This window comes from Phytophthora cinnamomi (assembly GCF_018691715.1).
Source record: "Phytophthora cinnamomi strain GKB4 chromosome Unknown Contig59, whole genome shotgun sequence".
NCBI classification, from domain to species: Eukaryota; Oomycota; class Peronosporomycetes; order Peronosporales; family Peronosporaceae; genus Phytophthora; species Phytophthora cinnamomi.
Window position 1 is genome coordinate 279,448 of NW_027150992.1, and position 18,005 is coordinate 297,452.

An 18,005-nucleotide genomic window follows, 5' to 3' on the forward strand; every position below is an offset into this window, starting at 1 on the left:
TACACCATGAAAGGAGGCAAGCAGATGTGCGAGGCGCCAAGTATTCCAATGACGTTGGGATGGCTCAGTGGAAAAATATCACCGAGCTCTTTCTCCAATTGCTTTTGCATCCGCTCATCCAGCACTTCGTCATCAACGTGAAAGAACTTGATCGCCACGTCCGTTTGATCACCCCAGACGCCATGGTGCAGACTCCCAGTCGGCCTGCGAGCAAACGGTTTGGGCTCGTATTCTAGTTCGTACAGGGGCAAGAACCATGCTGGCAAACTCCCTTCCGCCGTCTTTGAAGCCATCAGGACTGTGGCCAGCATTGACTTCATGAGACCCAACACGTCATCATCATTTCGCTCTCCTCTCTGCTCGATCTCGAATTTCAGCAACAAGAGAGCTTCTGCTCGAGAGCGAGGGTCTTGGAGCTCGCTACGGACTACAGCAGCGCTTTTCACTGCGGCAGCCAGCACCTGCTTCTGTTGACGATGGTCTTCTTCCCATTCTTCACCCCAGCTACTGGTAGGCGCGATGTTCAGCAACTCGAAGAGTTCCGCTACTTCTTCGTGTAAATAGCGGAGCTGGTCCATTATCGTGCTGTGCTCCACTACACGGTTCACTAGCTCCTTCCCACGGTAGCGTTCCAGAAATTGGAGGTACTTGGAAACGACTTGCACACTTCTCTCACGAGCTTCTTTAGGGGCATCTACCTTGGCATTCTGAAGTGTCTTGAAGACGACTTCCACTCGACCATGAAGGCGCCTGCATACTCGTCTGGTTTCTTTCATCTCAGTGCTCAACTTCTTGATCACTGGAAGCACCTCCGCCATGGAACCAGCGCCAGGAACCACGAAAGCGCAAGAGGATGTCATGACCTCCTGACTGGACTGTCAATCAACACAGTGGATCACAAAGTGATCAAGGAAGTGGTTGGAAACCAGTCGTTTGCCAAGAATATGCTGCTGGGATGAAGACGCAATTGCATTTTTAGGTTAGCCTTCCATCTTTGGTTTTGGTGATCAGCACTGCGACGCACCACTGAGGAGGAATTCCAGCATTTTTTTTATATACATGATGAATTCATGGAGGATGCTGAGCAACTTATCTCCCTGCGGTTTACGTTTCTCCATCACTGGTAGGCTAGATAGTCTGTCTGAGAGACGCTTGATCACAGAATTCTGGAGTCCGCTTCCTGTACGAAGTGCATGAAAAGCGGTCGCACGCCGTCGCGGACATTTTGAAACGCGCTGTGAGCAACTTCGGCCGTCACCTGTTGCGCGCTAACTCCGTCTTGGAAGAATTTCATCACCGATGAGACGAGTTGATCTCCCAAAAACCCGCTGTCACCATTACTCTCGCCTTCAAGATGATGGAGAGCATGCCCAGCGTGCAGCTTTTGCTCGTCTGTCCCAACTTGTAGCAAAACCTCCAGTGGTTCGGCGGCTCCTTCATCCAAAATCGCCGATCGGTTCGCGTCGTTGCTGACAGCAAGGTACCCGAGCGTGTACGCTGCACAGGCCTTCTGGTCCGCGGTTCCAGTTATGAGCATAGCCACTAGCGGTGCAATAGCTCCTACCTGGCCAATTTGAATACAGAGATCCTGGCTGCTGCTTGCAAGATTACCCAGGCTGTAAGCGGCCGACTGTTTTTGCTGATCGGATCCGGTGGCCACAAGGTACACGAGGGGCTTGATCGCTGCCTTCAACTGGGCTATCGCGTCGGTCTCGTCGTCACTGCACGCCAAATTTCCCAAAGTAAATGAAGCCCACCGCTTCTGCGCCTCTGTTCCCGATGACAGAGAGGCGGCTAGCAGATTAATCGCTCCTTCCAGCGTGATCTTCACTCGATTCACGTCGTCAAGAGCAAGGTGTCCGAGCGTGTATGCAGCCCACTGCTTTTGGGCCTTTGTGCCGACGCGTAAAAAATCAACTAGCGGCGGAATTGCGTCCTCTGCGGCTATCGCGGTGCGGTTGGCCTCGTTGTTCAAGCACAAACACCCGAGTGCATACACCGCCCACTGGTTTTGAGCTGTGGTCACTGCCTTCACGAATGCTACCATCGGGGGGATGGCTCCTTCACGGGCAATTTTGCTGCGGTTTTCATCCCTATCTGCCGCCAGAATCCCCAGAGCGTATGCCGCCTCCTGCTTGTGCATGTCAGACCCATATCGCAGCAGCATAACAAGAGGCGGGATGGCCCCCTCGCGAGCAATTTGACCACAGTTTTCGTCGTTGTTGCTAGCGAGAGATGCCAGCGCCTCCGCTGCCCATAGTTTTTGGTTATCCGTTCCATCCGAGAGGAGACCAACTAGCCGTGGCAACACCCCGACAACCCGCAAGGTATCAATCTCTCCCCGAGTTGCCATACACGAACATGTTAGAGCTGCAATTTCTTTCTCCTCGTCATTGTCGAGCTGGAGATGACTTACCAGCTCCATCATTTCGTGGCGAGTTGCGTCTCGAACCAAGCCCCGCAGCCCCTCGAATTCAGATTCGCGAAGCTTCGAGTAGACAAACGTGAACCAACTCAAGCAGTGCAGCGCGTACAGCTGGACGAAGTAGTGTTCGTCATTTTCTCGAACCAAGCGCGAGAGGATTGGAATCCCACCGGCTTTGAAAATCTCCACCCGTTTGCTGCCATCAGCGCACTTGCGGATGAGAAACAACAAAGCTGCTTGCTTGTCTTTGGAACTCACGTGGTCGTCGTCCAGACAATTCAGGAGGTCTGGAACTGACAGAGGAGAGATCTTCTCATCCTTGGGTTCGTTGTCTGTTGGGTAAGTGTTTGCAAGCGCACGCTCTTGAACAACCGACACCTCGCCTCCATCCGCCGAATCTGGGATCAAACTCGCCTTCTCCTCGGCGATATCGTTAGGCTGTACCGACACACGTTCTTGGGCGACTAAAGCCGATTTCGTAGCCGCATACGGGACTTCACGAGCCATACTCTGTGACTTCCTCCGCTCTGCTCGCTTCTCAACCAGCGGCAGGATGGCAGCTTGAACGAGGTCGTGCGTGAGCTCGATGTCCGAGTGCATTTTCTCCAGCTTGGACAGAAACTTCGCAGCATTCCTTGCAGCAGAGGCCGTGCCTTGAATCACCGTCGCGCAAGTGGCAAGCCCGAGTGTTTGGAAGAGGTTGTCGATGTCGCTGACGATCTGCAGACGTGCTTCCTCCATCTCGTTGATCTTGAAAAGGCGGACGACTCGATTCATTTTCTTGTACTTTTGCAGGTAGTGGAGGAAGTTGAGTGCCGCCAGCTCGAATTTCTGGAAGGTGCGAGCACGATTAAACGTTGCATTGCTTGCGAATGCCTCGTCATACTGCAACACTTGGATCTCGACGTAGATCTCCGTCAAGCGCAGATAGGTCTGCTCATTGACACGTCGCTGGCGTCGAATGGCTTGTCGTAGCTCGAAAATCTGCTTGAGGCACTTGAGAACCGGTGAAACAACCTCCATTGGGCAGTCCCTAGCAGGAGCTGCCCCAGAGTGAGGACTTGGCGGCGAATTCCAAAATGAGCTCTTCGTCAACTGCAGTGCCGCACGAAAATTGATAGCAATGAGCTTGCAAACTTCGTTGAGGTTGCTATGTTTTGACGGTTGATGCCCGCAATCTTTAGCGGTTGGGATCCGTTCGTCTCCGTAAGATGATGCGCTTTTGGTGAAAAAAAATACAATACAATACAACACAATAAAATAGCGGGTTAGGCCGAATGAAGGTGAAAATCAAAGCCATTCGCACTGGAATTGACTTGGTATCCACGTGTCAATGTCGTTCGACGCCAAATGTGCCTGCTATCGACGCCAAATGCGTCCGTTATTAGGCGTACCAAAGGTTAGGCACACCTGGTGTGTCGAGACATGGCTAAGGCAAGTCGACTAGCGTTGTTAAACAAAGTAAAACTGTGGTTCTCAACGCAGCTTCTCATTGTTTTAAAAACATTTCGCCAGATCTATGTGTGAAAGGTGATAACGACGAGAACGAATATATGGTGTCTCGTCCAAAGTCTGGCGCTTCTCCTCTAGGTATTTGTTGAGAGTCGAATTCGGGTAAGTAGTGGTATCGATAAGAAGGAGCACGCCGTCTCTCCGGTGCAGAAATCCTTGGCAGCATAAAATGCGAAACCTACCGCGGGGATGCAGCGCAACGCGCCTCGGGCGTAGTCGCCACAACCGCAACAAATACAAATACAATACCATAAAATGCGAAACAAACATCCAGGTTTCAATGCTAGAACTTTTGTAAAAGGAAAAAAACTCGACACTGTAGATCTTGGCATCGCCGACCAAACAATTTTCGTGGATGTAGCCGTTGGGAACCAGTTACAACAAGAACGCTATGCCCGAACGTTCGTCAAGTGCGGTACATGCATACAGAGGAAACGACTCGAATCGGTTGGCTGGGGAGGGGGGTCTGAGTTGATACTGAGCTCCTCGAATCGGTTGGCTGGGGAGGGAGGTCTGAGTTGATACTGAGCTCCTTGATGCACAATACCGATAAATTTTTTCACGACGGGGATGTCCCTTGCCTATCGTGCCACTCGACGTCCTGATTTTTTAAGCGGTCAGAGCTATGGAGATCCAAAAGAATACATGTCTGGGTAAGGCCTTCATGCAGTATGTTTCTCCAAATAGTAAGGTGGCTCGCTTGTGGAGCAACCCAGGCAAACGGAGCGCTTATTTTTTTGTACTAGTAGCGATGATGGCATTATTGCCACGTGCAAGTTTGAACATATTTGGACATGCGTGGAATGTCTACATGGGACAGAAGCTTGGGGCCGTTTTCGGCATCAACGAATCCATCCATCCGATCCGATGATTTAGAAGCATCTCAGCGGGCACAAATATTATTGTACGCCTGTTGGCATTTTTCAGGGGATCACTCGCCTCGCAATTAGCTTTCGACACAAGTTCGGATGCGGTTGAACGCATTCGCTCCAGTGGACTTGTATCGGCCAGCTCAAGCCTACGCTACCCGAGGATAGCAGGTTGTGCTGTGACGTGTTCGCAAGCGAGACTTCGTAGCTTGTGCATGTACATGAAGTACATGTACTAGTATTTGAACGCTTACAGTTCACAATATTCAAACGTGAGAATATGCGAGCCCTAGCCTCCCACCATCCTTTCAAGCTGACGGCAGGCAACTGCGTTTCAAGTTCTGAAGCCACGCCTCCACGGTGGCACTGGACAGTGCCCTTCGAGATGCTGCCGTCGTTCGATGCCGTCGAGCTCAGTCTCACGTATCTTCCAGCTCGCACCGGACGAACGCGATGAAGCTTCAAAGTTAAGCCTCCTTGGGACAGCAGCTAATGGCCGTGCAATAGGTGGATGTTGGGCCACTGCCCTGCATCTTGCCGAACTCGTGGGTGGCGTGTACGACCACCTGTCTTCTCTGAGGTCGCGCTTTGCACTATTCATCAGACTCTCCGAAAAGGATAGCCTCCTCGCTCGTGACGATGTTGGCAGGGCGAAGCAAGGTCTTTAGTAGTCGTTAGTGATCGTATCCAATGTTAGCTAAGTGACAACAATTCAAAAACAAATCATTGTGGGGCGTAGTGTTTCCAATGCGTCCAAAACCGACCATTTTAGCGCATCAGCGCCTGTGTTCACGAGCATTTCCAGAAGAGGAATTGCTCCCTCGCTCACGATCAAATCCCGGTTGCCGTCGCTAACACTTGCCAGCTTCTTGAGTACAAGCACAGCGTTTGACTTCTGCAAGCTCGTCCCAACACGCAGGAATCCCACCAGCGAGACCACCACTTTCTCCGAAGGGAAGGAGGAATGGTCTTCGGCCAGGTTTCCAAGAGCCCGAACTGCTTGAGCTTGTTGGACTTCGGTTCCTCCGAGTACGAGCGTCAATAGCGGAGGTACTGCTCCTTCCTTCACAATAACGGCACGGTTTGCCTCATTGTTCTCGGCGAGACAAGCTAAAGCGTAGGCAGCCCATTGTTTCTGCTCACTCGTTCCGGTATGAAGAAGCCCTACCAGCGGGGCTATCGCTCCTTCTCGACCGATTTCGTCACTATTGCCATCATCACTCGCTGCCAGATTCCCTAGTGTATACGCTGCCTCTTGCTTTTGAGGATCGGATCCTGTTCGAACTAGTTCCACTAGCGGTAAGATGGCCTCGTCAAGCTCCATCGCTGCTTCACTATCGCAGGCGAGATTCCCCAATGCATACGCCGCCCACTGCTTCTGAGCATCGGTGCCAATTTCCAGAAGTGCCACCAGCGGCTTGACAGCTCCTTCAAGCGTGATCTCAGCTCGATTGGCGTCGTTGTAGGCAAGGTTCCCAATGGTATACGCTGCCCACTGCTTCTGAGCGCTGGCCCCCACTCGGAGCAGTTGAATCAGTGGCGCGATAGCCCCTTCTTGTGCAATAGCGACCCGGTTCGCTTCATTGCTCAATGAAAGCGTTCCCAAAGCGTACACGGCCCATTGGTTCTGAGCATCCGTCACAGCCTTCACAAAGCGACCATGGGAGGAATGACACCTTCACGCGCAATCGTAGCACGGTTCACGTCGTTGTTAGCAGCGAGATTTCCGAGCGCGTACGCCGCCTCCTGCTTCTGCATGTCCGTGCCGGATCGCAACAGCGCGATTACTGGCTGAATAGCTTTCTCACGAGCAATAGCCACGCAGTTTTCGTCGTTGTTGCTGGCGAGAGTCCCGAGTGCCTCTGCAGTCCACAGCTTCTGGTTTGGAGTTCCATGCTCCAGGATGTGGACAAGTGGGGCTAACACACCGACAGCCCGCAAAATATCTACGTCGCCTCGAGTGGCCATGCACGAGCATCGAATTGCGGCGTCCTCCTTCTCCTGGTCGGTGCCGAATTTGAGATCACAGATCAAAGACTGAATTTGCAGCGGTGCCGCCTCAGGGATGCACCCTCGTAGCGTTTCGAACTCCATCTCGGGCATCTTGGAGTAGATGAATGTGAACCAGCTCAGACAATGCAGAGCGTAGAGCTGCGTGAAGTAGCTCTCGTCTCCCTGCACCAAGCCAGCGAAAAGTTGAATCCCGTCGGCCTTGTAGACTTGCACTCGGCTGTTGCTGGTGACACACGTGCGGATAAGTGCCAACAACGTTTTGTCCTTGCTTGCAGTCTCACCAGACCCCAGCGATCCCATGAGCAACGATACCGACAAATTGTCCGCAGCGGGTGAGTGACTTCGCTTCAAGACGGGTTTTTGAGCGACCAGCTCCTGCTCGATCTCGTCGCTCTTTCGTTTCTCCGCAAGCCCCAACAAAGCTGCTTGAACTTGGTCGTGGGTAAGTTTGACGTCCGTGTGAATGTCTTGCAGCTTGGAGAGGAATTTGGCCGCGTTCTTGACCGCCGACGTGTTTCCGTTCATCACCGTCACGGAGGTGGACAGCCCGAGCATGCGGAAAAGCTGATCGATTTCAGCGACGATCTGCTGGCGCTCGGCCTCCATGTCGCTGCGTTTGAAGAAACGCAGGAAGCGGTTCATGTTGATGTACTTTTGCAGATACTTCACGAAGTTGTTTAACGCCGAGGCGAATTTCTTGACGCTGGCATTGCGCCGCAGCACGACGTTGTCTTGGAGATGCCCATTTCGATCCAGCAGTTGCAGTTCGACGTGGATCTCGGTCAACTGCAAGTAGATTTGCTTGTTGACGCGGCGTTGGTGGCGAATCACTTCTCGAAGATCTTGATGAGGCCTTGGACCACATTGATAGCGGTGGACATCGGTGCGGAATGTCGCTTGAGTTCTTGGTGGCGAATTCAAGAATGACCGAATTGAGACGTTTGGAAGAGTGTCGGACTGCGATCGACGCGTATCTCGGTGAGACTTGAGGTGATTTGGCGTACATGGATTTGAGGCTGTACACCCCTTCGCGGCCAGTTGAGTTGCCTTGCTGTTGTCTCGTCCAACATGATGATCCCGCGCGCTTTGCTTGGCGATCAAAATTTGGAGTGTCCCCATGTTTTGGCTCGGCTAGCTGCGTGCATCAGTCCCAACCGAATTTGCTGAAGCTTGGGTCGGCAATCTCTTGGTTGAGTTACTTTTCGTTGCGTATCTAATCTGAATTTTTGATAACCATTCTTGCCTTGCTGGTCGATCACAGCTCTTCGCAGTTGCTCACGCTTTCGGAGAACTTTTCATTGCGCGCCGATTTGCTCGGCGAGGAAGGCTGCAGTCTTCGTGTATGCATGCCACGCCAGTCACTGCAGCGCATCAGCGTTCATTTCTCATACCCGATCGAGGGCCGTCCACCGTTGGTTGTTTCGATATATCGTGGTGGACGTCGGACCAACCTTGAGTTCGTTGATCCTTAGGCGTTCGAGACGTGTCGATATGCGTCAAAGCTAGTAAAAGTCACCTTACAATATGTGTAGTACAATAGTGTAGTAGTGCATGTGTAGTCGCAGCTGAAAGCGCAATTGCTCGGGAGACGCGCGTAAATTCTTGGGTGGAGACCGACGCTCAAGCTGCTTCATGCAACTGGCCGCTGCTCTGATCTCACACGCTTACCCCGTCTGAAGCAAGCCAAAAGATCCCATTTCGCTACTAGCCGAACCAGTATCAGCAGCTGCAAGAAATTTTCCACGCTGGAGCTAGGCGGGATACATGAGTCAAACACTCGAGTTAAATTACACAGCGAGCATCGACCAAGAACGAACACCACCATTGGCAGAACCAGTTTGCCCACTGGGCAATGCTCACGCACTGCTCGGTGCTGTATATAATCTGTTGGGGTTTGGACGCTTTTCAGGTTAGTGGTAACACAATTTCAGCGTCAACATTTCAATATTTGAGCCCTTTAAGCATTGTTGTAAAACAAAATCTACCTGGGGATTTGTGCGATGCGGGTGCATGTTAAAATAGTTTTTCTACAAGGCGTGTGTGGCCGATCCCCCAGAGCGACTTGAAGAAAACGAGGACTGCCCCGTTCAACTACAAAATATCACGCCTCGCTAGTCGATAAGTAGGTCCTTCATGCGTGGACATTTCCCCCTCAGGAAATGTCCCGTAGACGACGAAGTTGTCGTACATGTATTTTTGCGAAATGTCTCAATACCTCCGCTTTCCTGCAAATTGTAGCCGCGTTCGGAGAACGAAAGCACGTCGCGATTTGTATTTTCATCTTGGTAAAAGGGGGCAAACGAGGGCAACTGGGGTCAAAGATCTCGGGAGGTTGCGTCGCCCAAGCTCAAGTCAACTTGAACTCAATGATTTGCTCAGCCTATCAATGCATCAGCACACGTCGGACTGAGTCGCCTGCATCAGTTGGTTTGATCAGCATCGAGCGCTAACAAGTCATAGTTAATTATTCCTTTAAAAGCTTAATCTCGACAATGTCGATATGGCGAGGTAACGTCTTTGGGGGGGGGGGGGTCAGAGAACCTCTATTTGTGTTTTTAACTATAGAGTCCTGGATTTTTCTGTAGGCTGAGCCTATTGCGTTGCCGGTAGCCATCATGGGCTAGAATCGCGATTGCAACGTTGGCGTAAATGTTTCTTGAGCCTTGAAGGCTGTCTTGGTACTCATGATTGGGGCTTGACGCCCAATTTTCTTGGTGCTTGGACAGTAGAAGTCGGTCACCATTGTTCCGTTGTGGTCAATTCAATCCTTGTACTCCTCTTCCCAGCAGCCCGTCGAAGTCGACACGCCTTCACGAAGCAGCTTGAACTGGTTGGGGCACTCGGGAGGGAACGCGGACCCGTTGATCAAGTGTCCGGGGGTAAGTACATACGTACCTTTAACGTGACTAGTGCGGTTGCTTTGAGCTAAAACACACGCAGCGCGGGGACAGGGGGCAGGGGGCCCGGAGGCCGGAACCGATTACCCAAGTCGGAAATTACCCGGTCTTGAACGAGTCTTGCCGGGTCCTGCCATCTTCCGATCGCCGAAATTGACAAACGAGGCTCTTTTGTCGATCTTGGAGAAGACGTCGCAAACGCAGAACTGGTCGCATTGCAGCCAAGAGCGAAGCTGGGGACATACACAAACCGGAGACTGAATCTCAATAGAGCTCGCGCGCTCCACGCAGTTCACTTCCGTCCAACCACGTCGCTCAAGCGGCCGCCACAACGAAGCTTGCTGAGACGAGGAAGTCCTTGGATTCCATAACATGCTCACGCGCGGGGTTCACCAGGTCCCACGCGCTTAGGCAGGTGACATTCGGGGGGCACACGAGAGGGCTACCGAGTCTCTCGTGTGCTGGCGGGTCTTGTTCATCTTGAATGCGAAGGGTCCGCCTTGTCCAACGCGCCTTGGTCTTGAAATTGGTGCCGCGGCAGGCAGTAAAGTATCTGGTGGACATCGCCTGGCACGTCGCCGCTCGTGCCAGACGCCTCGATCTCCTCCTCCGCCATTCTCAGCCCCACGCAGGGGGACTTCGCCCGAGAAGGGGGATCCTCCGAAGAGGCGCTGGAGACGATCTTGGATCCAAGTGCGCCAAAGGCCGTAAGTTGCGAAGTGGCGAGGTAACGTCTTGGTAAACCTGCCGATTCGTAAACGTATCCTTCCACTAGACGTCCAAACGCACGCAAGTAGATGGACATCGCACACCACTCCAGTCCGCGTGAGAGATCTTTTCAACTTACAGTGCGACGGTAAGTTCCTCGTGACCGAACGCTCCAGCAAAGGCAAGTTTCCCGCAAAAGGAATGACTACAGAACGCGCAGCTATATGACGCATCAGGTATGCTCTCAGTCGCTGTCTATAACCAAAGCATTTTGTCTGGGCCAGCCACGAAAGGCTACATCACAAGAGAAGTGAGGGTGGGCATACAAAGCAACAAATCCGCACATTTTTTTATGAAACTCTAGCCAAACCCAGTGAAAGTTTACCCGTTCAAAGATATAGGCCTTCGAGAATTCGCCAACACATACTTCAAAGTACTTACTAGGCTGCAGAGAGTGATTAGTCTGAGAACGCGCTTGGGATGAGTGATCATTCAGTGAGAAGAGGTCCAAATCCCGTAGTGATCGGAGCTCAAGAGAACGTTCTATGATGGAGTTGACCGAGTCGGTTACCGACCAGTGCAAAAGTTGCCTTGTACTCAACATTTCAGCCAAGTTGAAGTGGAATTATGCAACACTTGTGTAGAAATATGCCCCTCTCTATTTGCGAGCAGCGGAATCTATCCGTTGCGTCCTGCCTGCAGTCATCATGTACGGCATCGTTCGCCTCCAGCTGATCGCTTTGTCCACGACCCTGCCACGCTTGACTTGGGCCGATGTGGTTGAAGTGCGTCAAGGGCAACAGCCACCACCACTCGAGTCTGATTATACGTCCCAATGCGACTTCGCACACTTGCACCCTCGTCGATATGCTGCTTACCATCTCCCGCCAGCAACGGACCAGCTCGCGACAAACATCACCGTCGACGGTGTCCTGGACGAAAAGGAGTGGTCTGAGGTGCCCTGGAGCGAGCCGTTCCAGGACATTCAGGGCCCTCACTTCTGGTCGCAGCCGTGGTTCGCCACCAAGTTCAAGCTGCGCTACGACCAGCAGTTCCTCTACGTCGGCGCGTACTTGGAGGAAACCGAGGTGTGGGCCAACGTGTCGAAGCGCAACGAGGTCATTTTCCACGACAATGACTTCGAGGTGTTCGTGGATGCTGACGGGAGCACGCACAACTACAAAGAGTTCGAGCTGAACGCTCGAAATGCAACCTGGAACCTGTGGCTCAACCGTCCGTACAGGGATGGAGGCCACGAGAACAGTACTCGGGTGGACCCACACTATGGTTTCGACATGTTGAACAGCGGCATGCGCTCTGTTTGTAAAAGGCGATATCAATGACCCAGGTGCGTGCGTACAGTAGAACAGCCTACAGTTGTTCTTGTTGATTTTGCAGCAAAGTATCTTATTCGTCTCATGCTGCAGCTGAACGCCTGCACTATTGGACCACAGAGATCGCACTACCGTTGTCGGAGCTTGCATTGCACTCGAATGCACAAGTTCCGCCTGCCGCCAATTCCTTCTGGCGGATCAACTTCTCACGCGTCGAGTGGTCTGTCCGTGTTGTCACCGACAAACAGACCGGGAAGCAACACTACGAAAAGAAACCGGGCTTGAAAGAGGAAAACTGGGTCTGGAGCGCGCAAAATGCGGTCGATATGCATCGGCCGGAGTGGTGGGGGTACCTTCAGTTTCGCCCCCGAGATGAGAATCCACCAGCGCTCGTGTACGATCGGTGGACTATGGATGAAGTTGTGCCTGTCGAGCCTGAATGGGGAGTGCGGTATGTAAGTTTCCAGTACTACTACGCCCAGCACGCGTATCGCGCTGCCACGGGAACGTACACGACAAGCTTAGAGCAGTTGCTGCCGTACATCTCCTCGCGCGAAGCCATTGAGTGTACCAAGCTGATTGACATTAGTATCACGAGCAATTCGTTTAGTGCTCAAATTGGACTGAGGGAGAAATACTCTGGCTTTGGTGATAACCCTCAGTATGTAGCAAACATCGAAGACGACGAGCATATCGATGTCGAGAAATTGGAGTTGGCTTCGCCAAGTGTTACTATCATGTGAAGACCACAGAGCTGTCTTCCCTGCAGAAGTACACTCGCTTGATATGAAAACTAACTGATATTTGACCTCGTTGCATGGTGCTTCGCTGAAGCAACCGAAGATACATAGAACTTCCGCCCCTCTCTCTGTCTTTTGGCCTTCGCAACGAGGCAGCCTACGCGAAGTAAATCCACATGCTGAATGTGACAGCAAGAGCGGCAATACCACTGCCGGCAACGAGGACGTTGACCCACATGGGCTTGACGAGTTCCGTGGCATCGAGTTTCAGAACCTTGTCCCAGTGGATCATGTACTTGCGCACCTCCTCCGACGGGCGGTTCTTGTGCTGGGTCAGAAGACTAACCACCACGCACACCACCATGGCGGTGACCCACAACAATAGCGCAAAATGCTGGAAGTTCATGTAGAAGAAGGTGTTCCAGAACTCCGGCAGCTCCCCATCCATGCTGTCGTCCTTAATTGTCACGAAAATCAGGCGCGAGAAGCCAAGCAGACCGCCCACAACCATCGCCGAAAACGCGCCGTACACATTCGCCGGCTTCCAGGCGACACCAAGCACGAGTACGATACCAATGGGAGGGGTCAAGTAGCTCTGAATCTCGACAATCTGCTCGTAGAGACCCGTTCCGTTGCGCATAATGGGGATCCAGCAGAAACTGAGCACCGCGAAGATGACGATGCTCATGCGGCCAACCCACACGAGCTGCTTGTGCGAAGCATCCGGGCGGAACTTGAGGTAGATGTCGTTGGTGACGACGGACGAGCCAGCAGCGAACACGGAGGCCAGACTCGACATCATAGCCGTGATGATGCTGGAGATCATGAGGCCGATAATTCCGTGGGGCATCATTTCCGTCAGCAGAGTGGGGTACGCAGCGTCAGTGCCATCTTCGATCCTGCTGAAGTCGAAGTAGATGCTGGCAATAATACCCGGGATGACGATCAGGAACGGAGGAAGCACCTTGAGCATACTGGCGAACGAGCACCCAGCCTTCGCGTTAGCCGTGTCCTTGGCGGACAGCACACGCTGCACGAGATCTTGATCCATGCACCAGTACCAGATCGAGCCCAGCGGCTGGCCGAAGATCATACCCGTCCACGGGTAGTCGGGGTCGTCCGTCGGCTTCCAGAGGTGGAACCAGGACGAGCGGTCCTGATTAGCCAGGTTCTCCTTGATGCCTTCGAAGCCGCCGATCTGGTTCACCGAGTACGCGAACACTACCAGCCCACCCAGAGTGAAGACGCACATCTGGAACAGATCCGTGTACATGACAGCACGAAGACCGCCGGCAATGCTGTACATGGCACTAAGGCAAATGCAGACGCCGGCACCGAGGTACAGGTTCCACCCCAACGTAGCTTGGAAGACAATGGCACCTCCGTAGATACTGGCGCTCATTTTCGTCAACACGTACATGATGACCGTAATGAGCGACAAGTAGTGACGGCACGGAGCACCAAAGCGGTATTCGAGGTACTCCGGAGTCGTGTACACGCCGCAGCGGCGGTAAATGGGCGAGAAGATCCAGCCGAGACACAGGATCAAAATGGCGGCATACCATTCGTACATGGCCACAGCAATGCCACGACGAGCACCGTCACCAGCCATACCAATGAAGTGCTCAGCACCAATGTTGCTTGCAAACAAGGCACCGCCGACGAAGTACCATTGCATGCCGCGGTCCGCGAGGAAGAAGTTGGACATCTCGTTGACTTGGTGCTCCGGTGCATCACGAACAATCAGCGAGGCCGACGGGCGTTGCTTTGAAATCGTTGAGCCGCGCTCGTCACCACCGGGTAGCTTCTTGCCCGGAGTCTCCGATACGAGGTAGGCGTCGCCGGGCGACTCCAGTGCTTGACCCTCGTCGCGTTTGGCTCGCTTGACGCAGGGGAAGTACTTGGCCAAGTGACTCTCGCCAGCTTGGATTGAGGCGACGACGGCCACGACCATGGTGAAAACCAGCACCGCCACAATGATGAGGATGTCGCCGGCGTTGACCTTGGCACCACCGGACGTGTCGGGCACCGTTTGGGTGTACAGCTCGACCATGACGACAACGACTTGAGCTTGGTCGGGGTAACCCTGACGCGAGGCGAAATCGAGGAGTTGAGTGGGGTGAGCCGCTTGCGCCCCAGGTGGTGAATTTGATAGTGAACCGGACGTGCCAGGCGGTGATGACGACGACAACGACGGAGTCCATGAATGACACGGACACAACCGCATCACCTGTAGAGAGGTTCAACGCTGAACTGGGATTCGAAGCTCAAAGCCGAGCCAAGTCTCACCTTCGTAAATCACGGCGGTCATGTAACGTCGTAAAAAGTCCAATACATAAGCGTAAAAAGTATCGTAAAAAGTTTTTCGACGCTGAATTTTCTTGACGCTTTCATCAGAGAGATGGAGAAACGTGTGGCACCCCTAGTGTTGGCGTCGAGAAATCTTTTACGAGACTTTTTACGATTATGTATTGGACTTTTTACGACGTTACATGATTGCCGTGATTTACGGTAACCAGCCCAGCGCAACGGCGTTGCAAGACGGGGCGTTGCAGCCCCGCAGCCATGCTTTAGCTTGCGAATCACCAGAACAGGGTGAATTGATCCCGAACGCGGTGGAGCCGAGCAACTTACACTAGTGACATCGTAGGCGGCCTCAAGCTGCGCCTGCACCAACATTGGGCACGAGCAACTTCCAAGGTGAAGTCGAGCTGCTGTACGTATATGATACGGAAGGCAACACGCGTGTTGGCACATCTTCGTTGTTCTTGCGGGCAACGCGCAAAGACAATACGGTGGTCGATGCTGAGCCTCAAACTGAGTTCTCCAGCCTGGGGTTGCTGAGCACTCAGTGAGCAGCAGGCTCGGCGAGGGACAACACAATACATACACTCTCAGCAAGTCGTAGGATCCGCCACGCAAGCTGTAGTGTTTTTCTGACTTCGATGTTGGTTCGTTCAGTATTTTCCAGGTGCTTGCCGTACGTGAGCTTAAAGTATTAAAATATTAAAATAAGCTTACCACCATTTTGTTTGGAACGCGGTTCGTTTGAGTGGCCGTCAGGACCTCGTTTTCAAATCAAAAGCGAATTTTCTAGAAGACGCCGGCAGCGCGTTGCGAAGAGTTGTCCATTTAGTAGTGTACGATGTCAGAATTGAAGCCAGCTTCAACGCGTTCACTTCAAGAAGCTCTAGACGTAGCGAGCAGCGACGGGGGACAGATGGTGGCAGCACCATCCGTGTCTCGAAGTTCAGCCGTGAGAACGAATCGTCCGATCAAATCCAAAAATTGCGAAGTGAACACACGCGGCTTGTATCAATAAATACACGTACCGCAACATTACGATCACTATGACACAATCAACCGATTACAGTATCGCTGGCCATCGGATGGTACTCCAGATGTTAAACGCCGCGTGGTCAACATGGACCGACAATCCAAGTTGACGCGCATGACTCGTAAGCGCTTATAAGGACCGAGCCAATTCACCATTGGCCCGACTAGATTTGATTACTACAGTAACTGAGCACTGTACGTAACGTAATACCTTCAAATCTGATTACCTATCATTAACTGTGTAATAGTTTTACTTGAAATGGAGTACTACTACCGTCTTACCCCGCATACATGGCATGCGCGTTGTAAATGAATATAACACTGAACATGTTTTGTATTCGTTTATTACACCTATGTGTTATTGTAGTGGGTCTAACTTGACTCACTACTTTAGCTTACACGTTGCGCTACGTGGATGAGGAAGCGTAAGGACTTAGTACTTACTTGAGTTAATTATATTTGAATACACAAATATAAGTTAAATAAGAAGGGATTCCAAGTGACTTAGATTAGGTAAAATGAGAACTGTATTGTTTGTAAATTGATCTTCCTCCTAAATCTGCTAAAACTGTTTATCATCTATGAAAGGGGTTGACAGCGGCTGGCTGTCAGAGCCCCGCCAATATGAACGTCTCTAATTGGTAGAAAGATGCTGCTTTCTACCAATAGGATTTTGGGTACGTGTGGACCACTCATTGTGGTGGCCCACTTCAATGTATCCATTGGTGTGTCTTACACCAAGGTGAGGAAGTATCTAAAACTTTTAACAGATATCCTATCTGTTAAAATCACAAGTGGCTTGTAGCCACTTGTACGTGTAAACCCGTTACACCATCCCCCCCTTAAGGTTAGACGCGCGGGGTCTCCGCACGTCAATCTTCTGAATTGAACATTCGTCAATTCTCCGCGTTTGGAGAAGAAATCCGCGCTCATTCAACGATGAGCGCGCCCCAGAAGAAGTCCACAAAGTCGGTGGGGAGTCATCTCTCCATCGACGACTACTTCGAACGCCAGAAGGCGAAGTATGGCGACGTCGTCGACTTCGACGACGACGATGCAGACATGGAGGACGAGAAGGACTCGTCCTCAAAGCGCAAAGACTCAGTGTCGAGCGTGTCGCTCGACCCCCACGCGAACAATATCGTTCCGCGTGAGGGGGGCGAATCGGACGCATCGAGCTCGAAGCGTTCGCGAACTGAGAGCGATACCCCACTCGCTTCCGCTGGGGATCTCAGTACTCCGCGCGTTGCAACTGCAGCGCGTGATTTCAAAGCTCAAGGCTCTCCGCGCGCTGCGCCTGCAGCGCGCGATCCATGGATGCCGTCCGCGTCCGAGATCGCGGACCGGTATGGGAACTCGGTACCTCCGAATGAGGTGCCGCTGTACGTATGCAGCGCCATCAAAGATGACGCTGTGGCTGTCGAGCTGCACTTTGATGCGGAAACGCATCAAAGGCGTGATTACTACATCGGACTCTTTCATGAGCTCCGATGGTTTCAAAACAAGAAGACTTCTTCTCGCAGCAAAGTGCCCGAATGGCAGGCACTTTGTCAAAGCTGGAACGCCTTTGTTGAAAACTTCAACAAGAGGCCGAGTGCTTACCGTGATCGGATTAAGCAAGCGCGTGATCGCTTCGAGACGTACTCGAAGCGTGGAAAGCTGGAGCAACTTCATGTTGCTGTTGAGGAGGCAAATGTGCCGTGCGCTGTGCCCGAGGGCATTCAGTGCGCGAAGTGCTTCCCAGGCGCGGTTCGCTTGAGCGACCGCGACCCGAACGGGTACACATCATTCCGTGTGCCCGAGAGTCTCAAAGAGCTCCGTGCTAAGTTCCTAGCACGTGAGGGTTCGGGCGCTAGCGATGACCGCAGCGCTCGCACTACTTCCGCTGCGCCAGCGCGTACTGCTCCTCGTACGCCCTCACCATTTCCGGAACGTCCTCCAGCAAGACGTTCCGCGGCTCCCATGTATCTTGATGGGGAGGAAATCCTCACCAACGAATACGAAAACGAGCCCCTTGAGGGTTCGTTTTCGGGATACTATGGTCAACAATCCGCTCAACAATCCAGCGGGTTGAGCCGCGGGCGTCACGGATCGGCGGTGGCGGGGGTGGGAACACGCCCCGGGTATGATCAGCCCCGGGCTGATCAGTATGCGCCTCTCCACGACCGGGT

General features: G+C 52.6%; 2 protein-coding genes across 2 annotated transcripts; one reads left to right on the top strand and one right to left on the bottom strand.

Annotated features, from left to right (window-relative positions):
- Positions 1–11,275: 11,275 nt before the first annotated feature.
- On the top strand, positions 11,276–12,501 carry IUM83_19224 (Carbohydrate-binding domain, family 9; the record flags this gene model as incomplete). The annotated part of the gene is made up of 3 exons (XM_067944268.1): positions 11,276–11,657; positions 11,731–11,772; positions 11,852–12,501. The coding sequence occupies 3 exons, from the start codon at positions 11,276–11,278 to the stop codon at positions 12,499–12,501; spliced, it is 1,074 nt and encodes a 357-aa protein (XP_067787617.1).
- A 154-nt stretch (positions 12,502–12,655) lies between these two features.
- Positions 12,656–14,551, bottom strand: IUM83_19225 (sodium transporter; the record flags this gene model as incomplete). The annotated part of the gene is made up of 1 exon (XM_067944269.1): positions 12,656–14,551. One exon carries the CDS (start codon positions 14,549–14,551, stop codon positions 12,656–12,658), a length of 1,896 nt encoding a protein of 631 aa, XP_067787599.1.
- Positions 14,552–18,005: the final 3,454 nt, after the last annotated feature.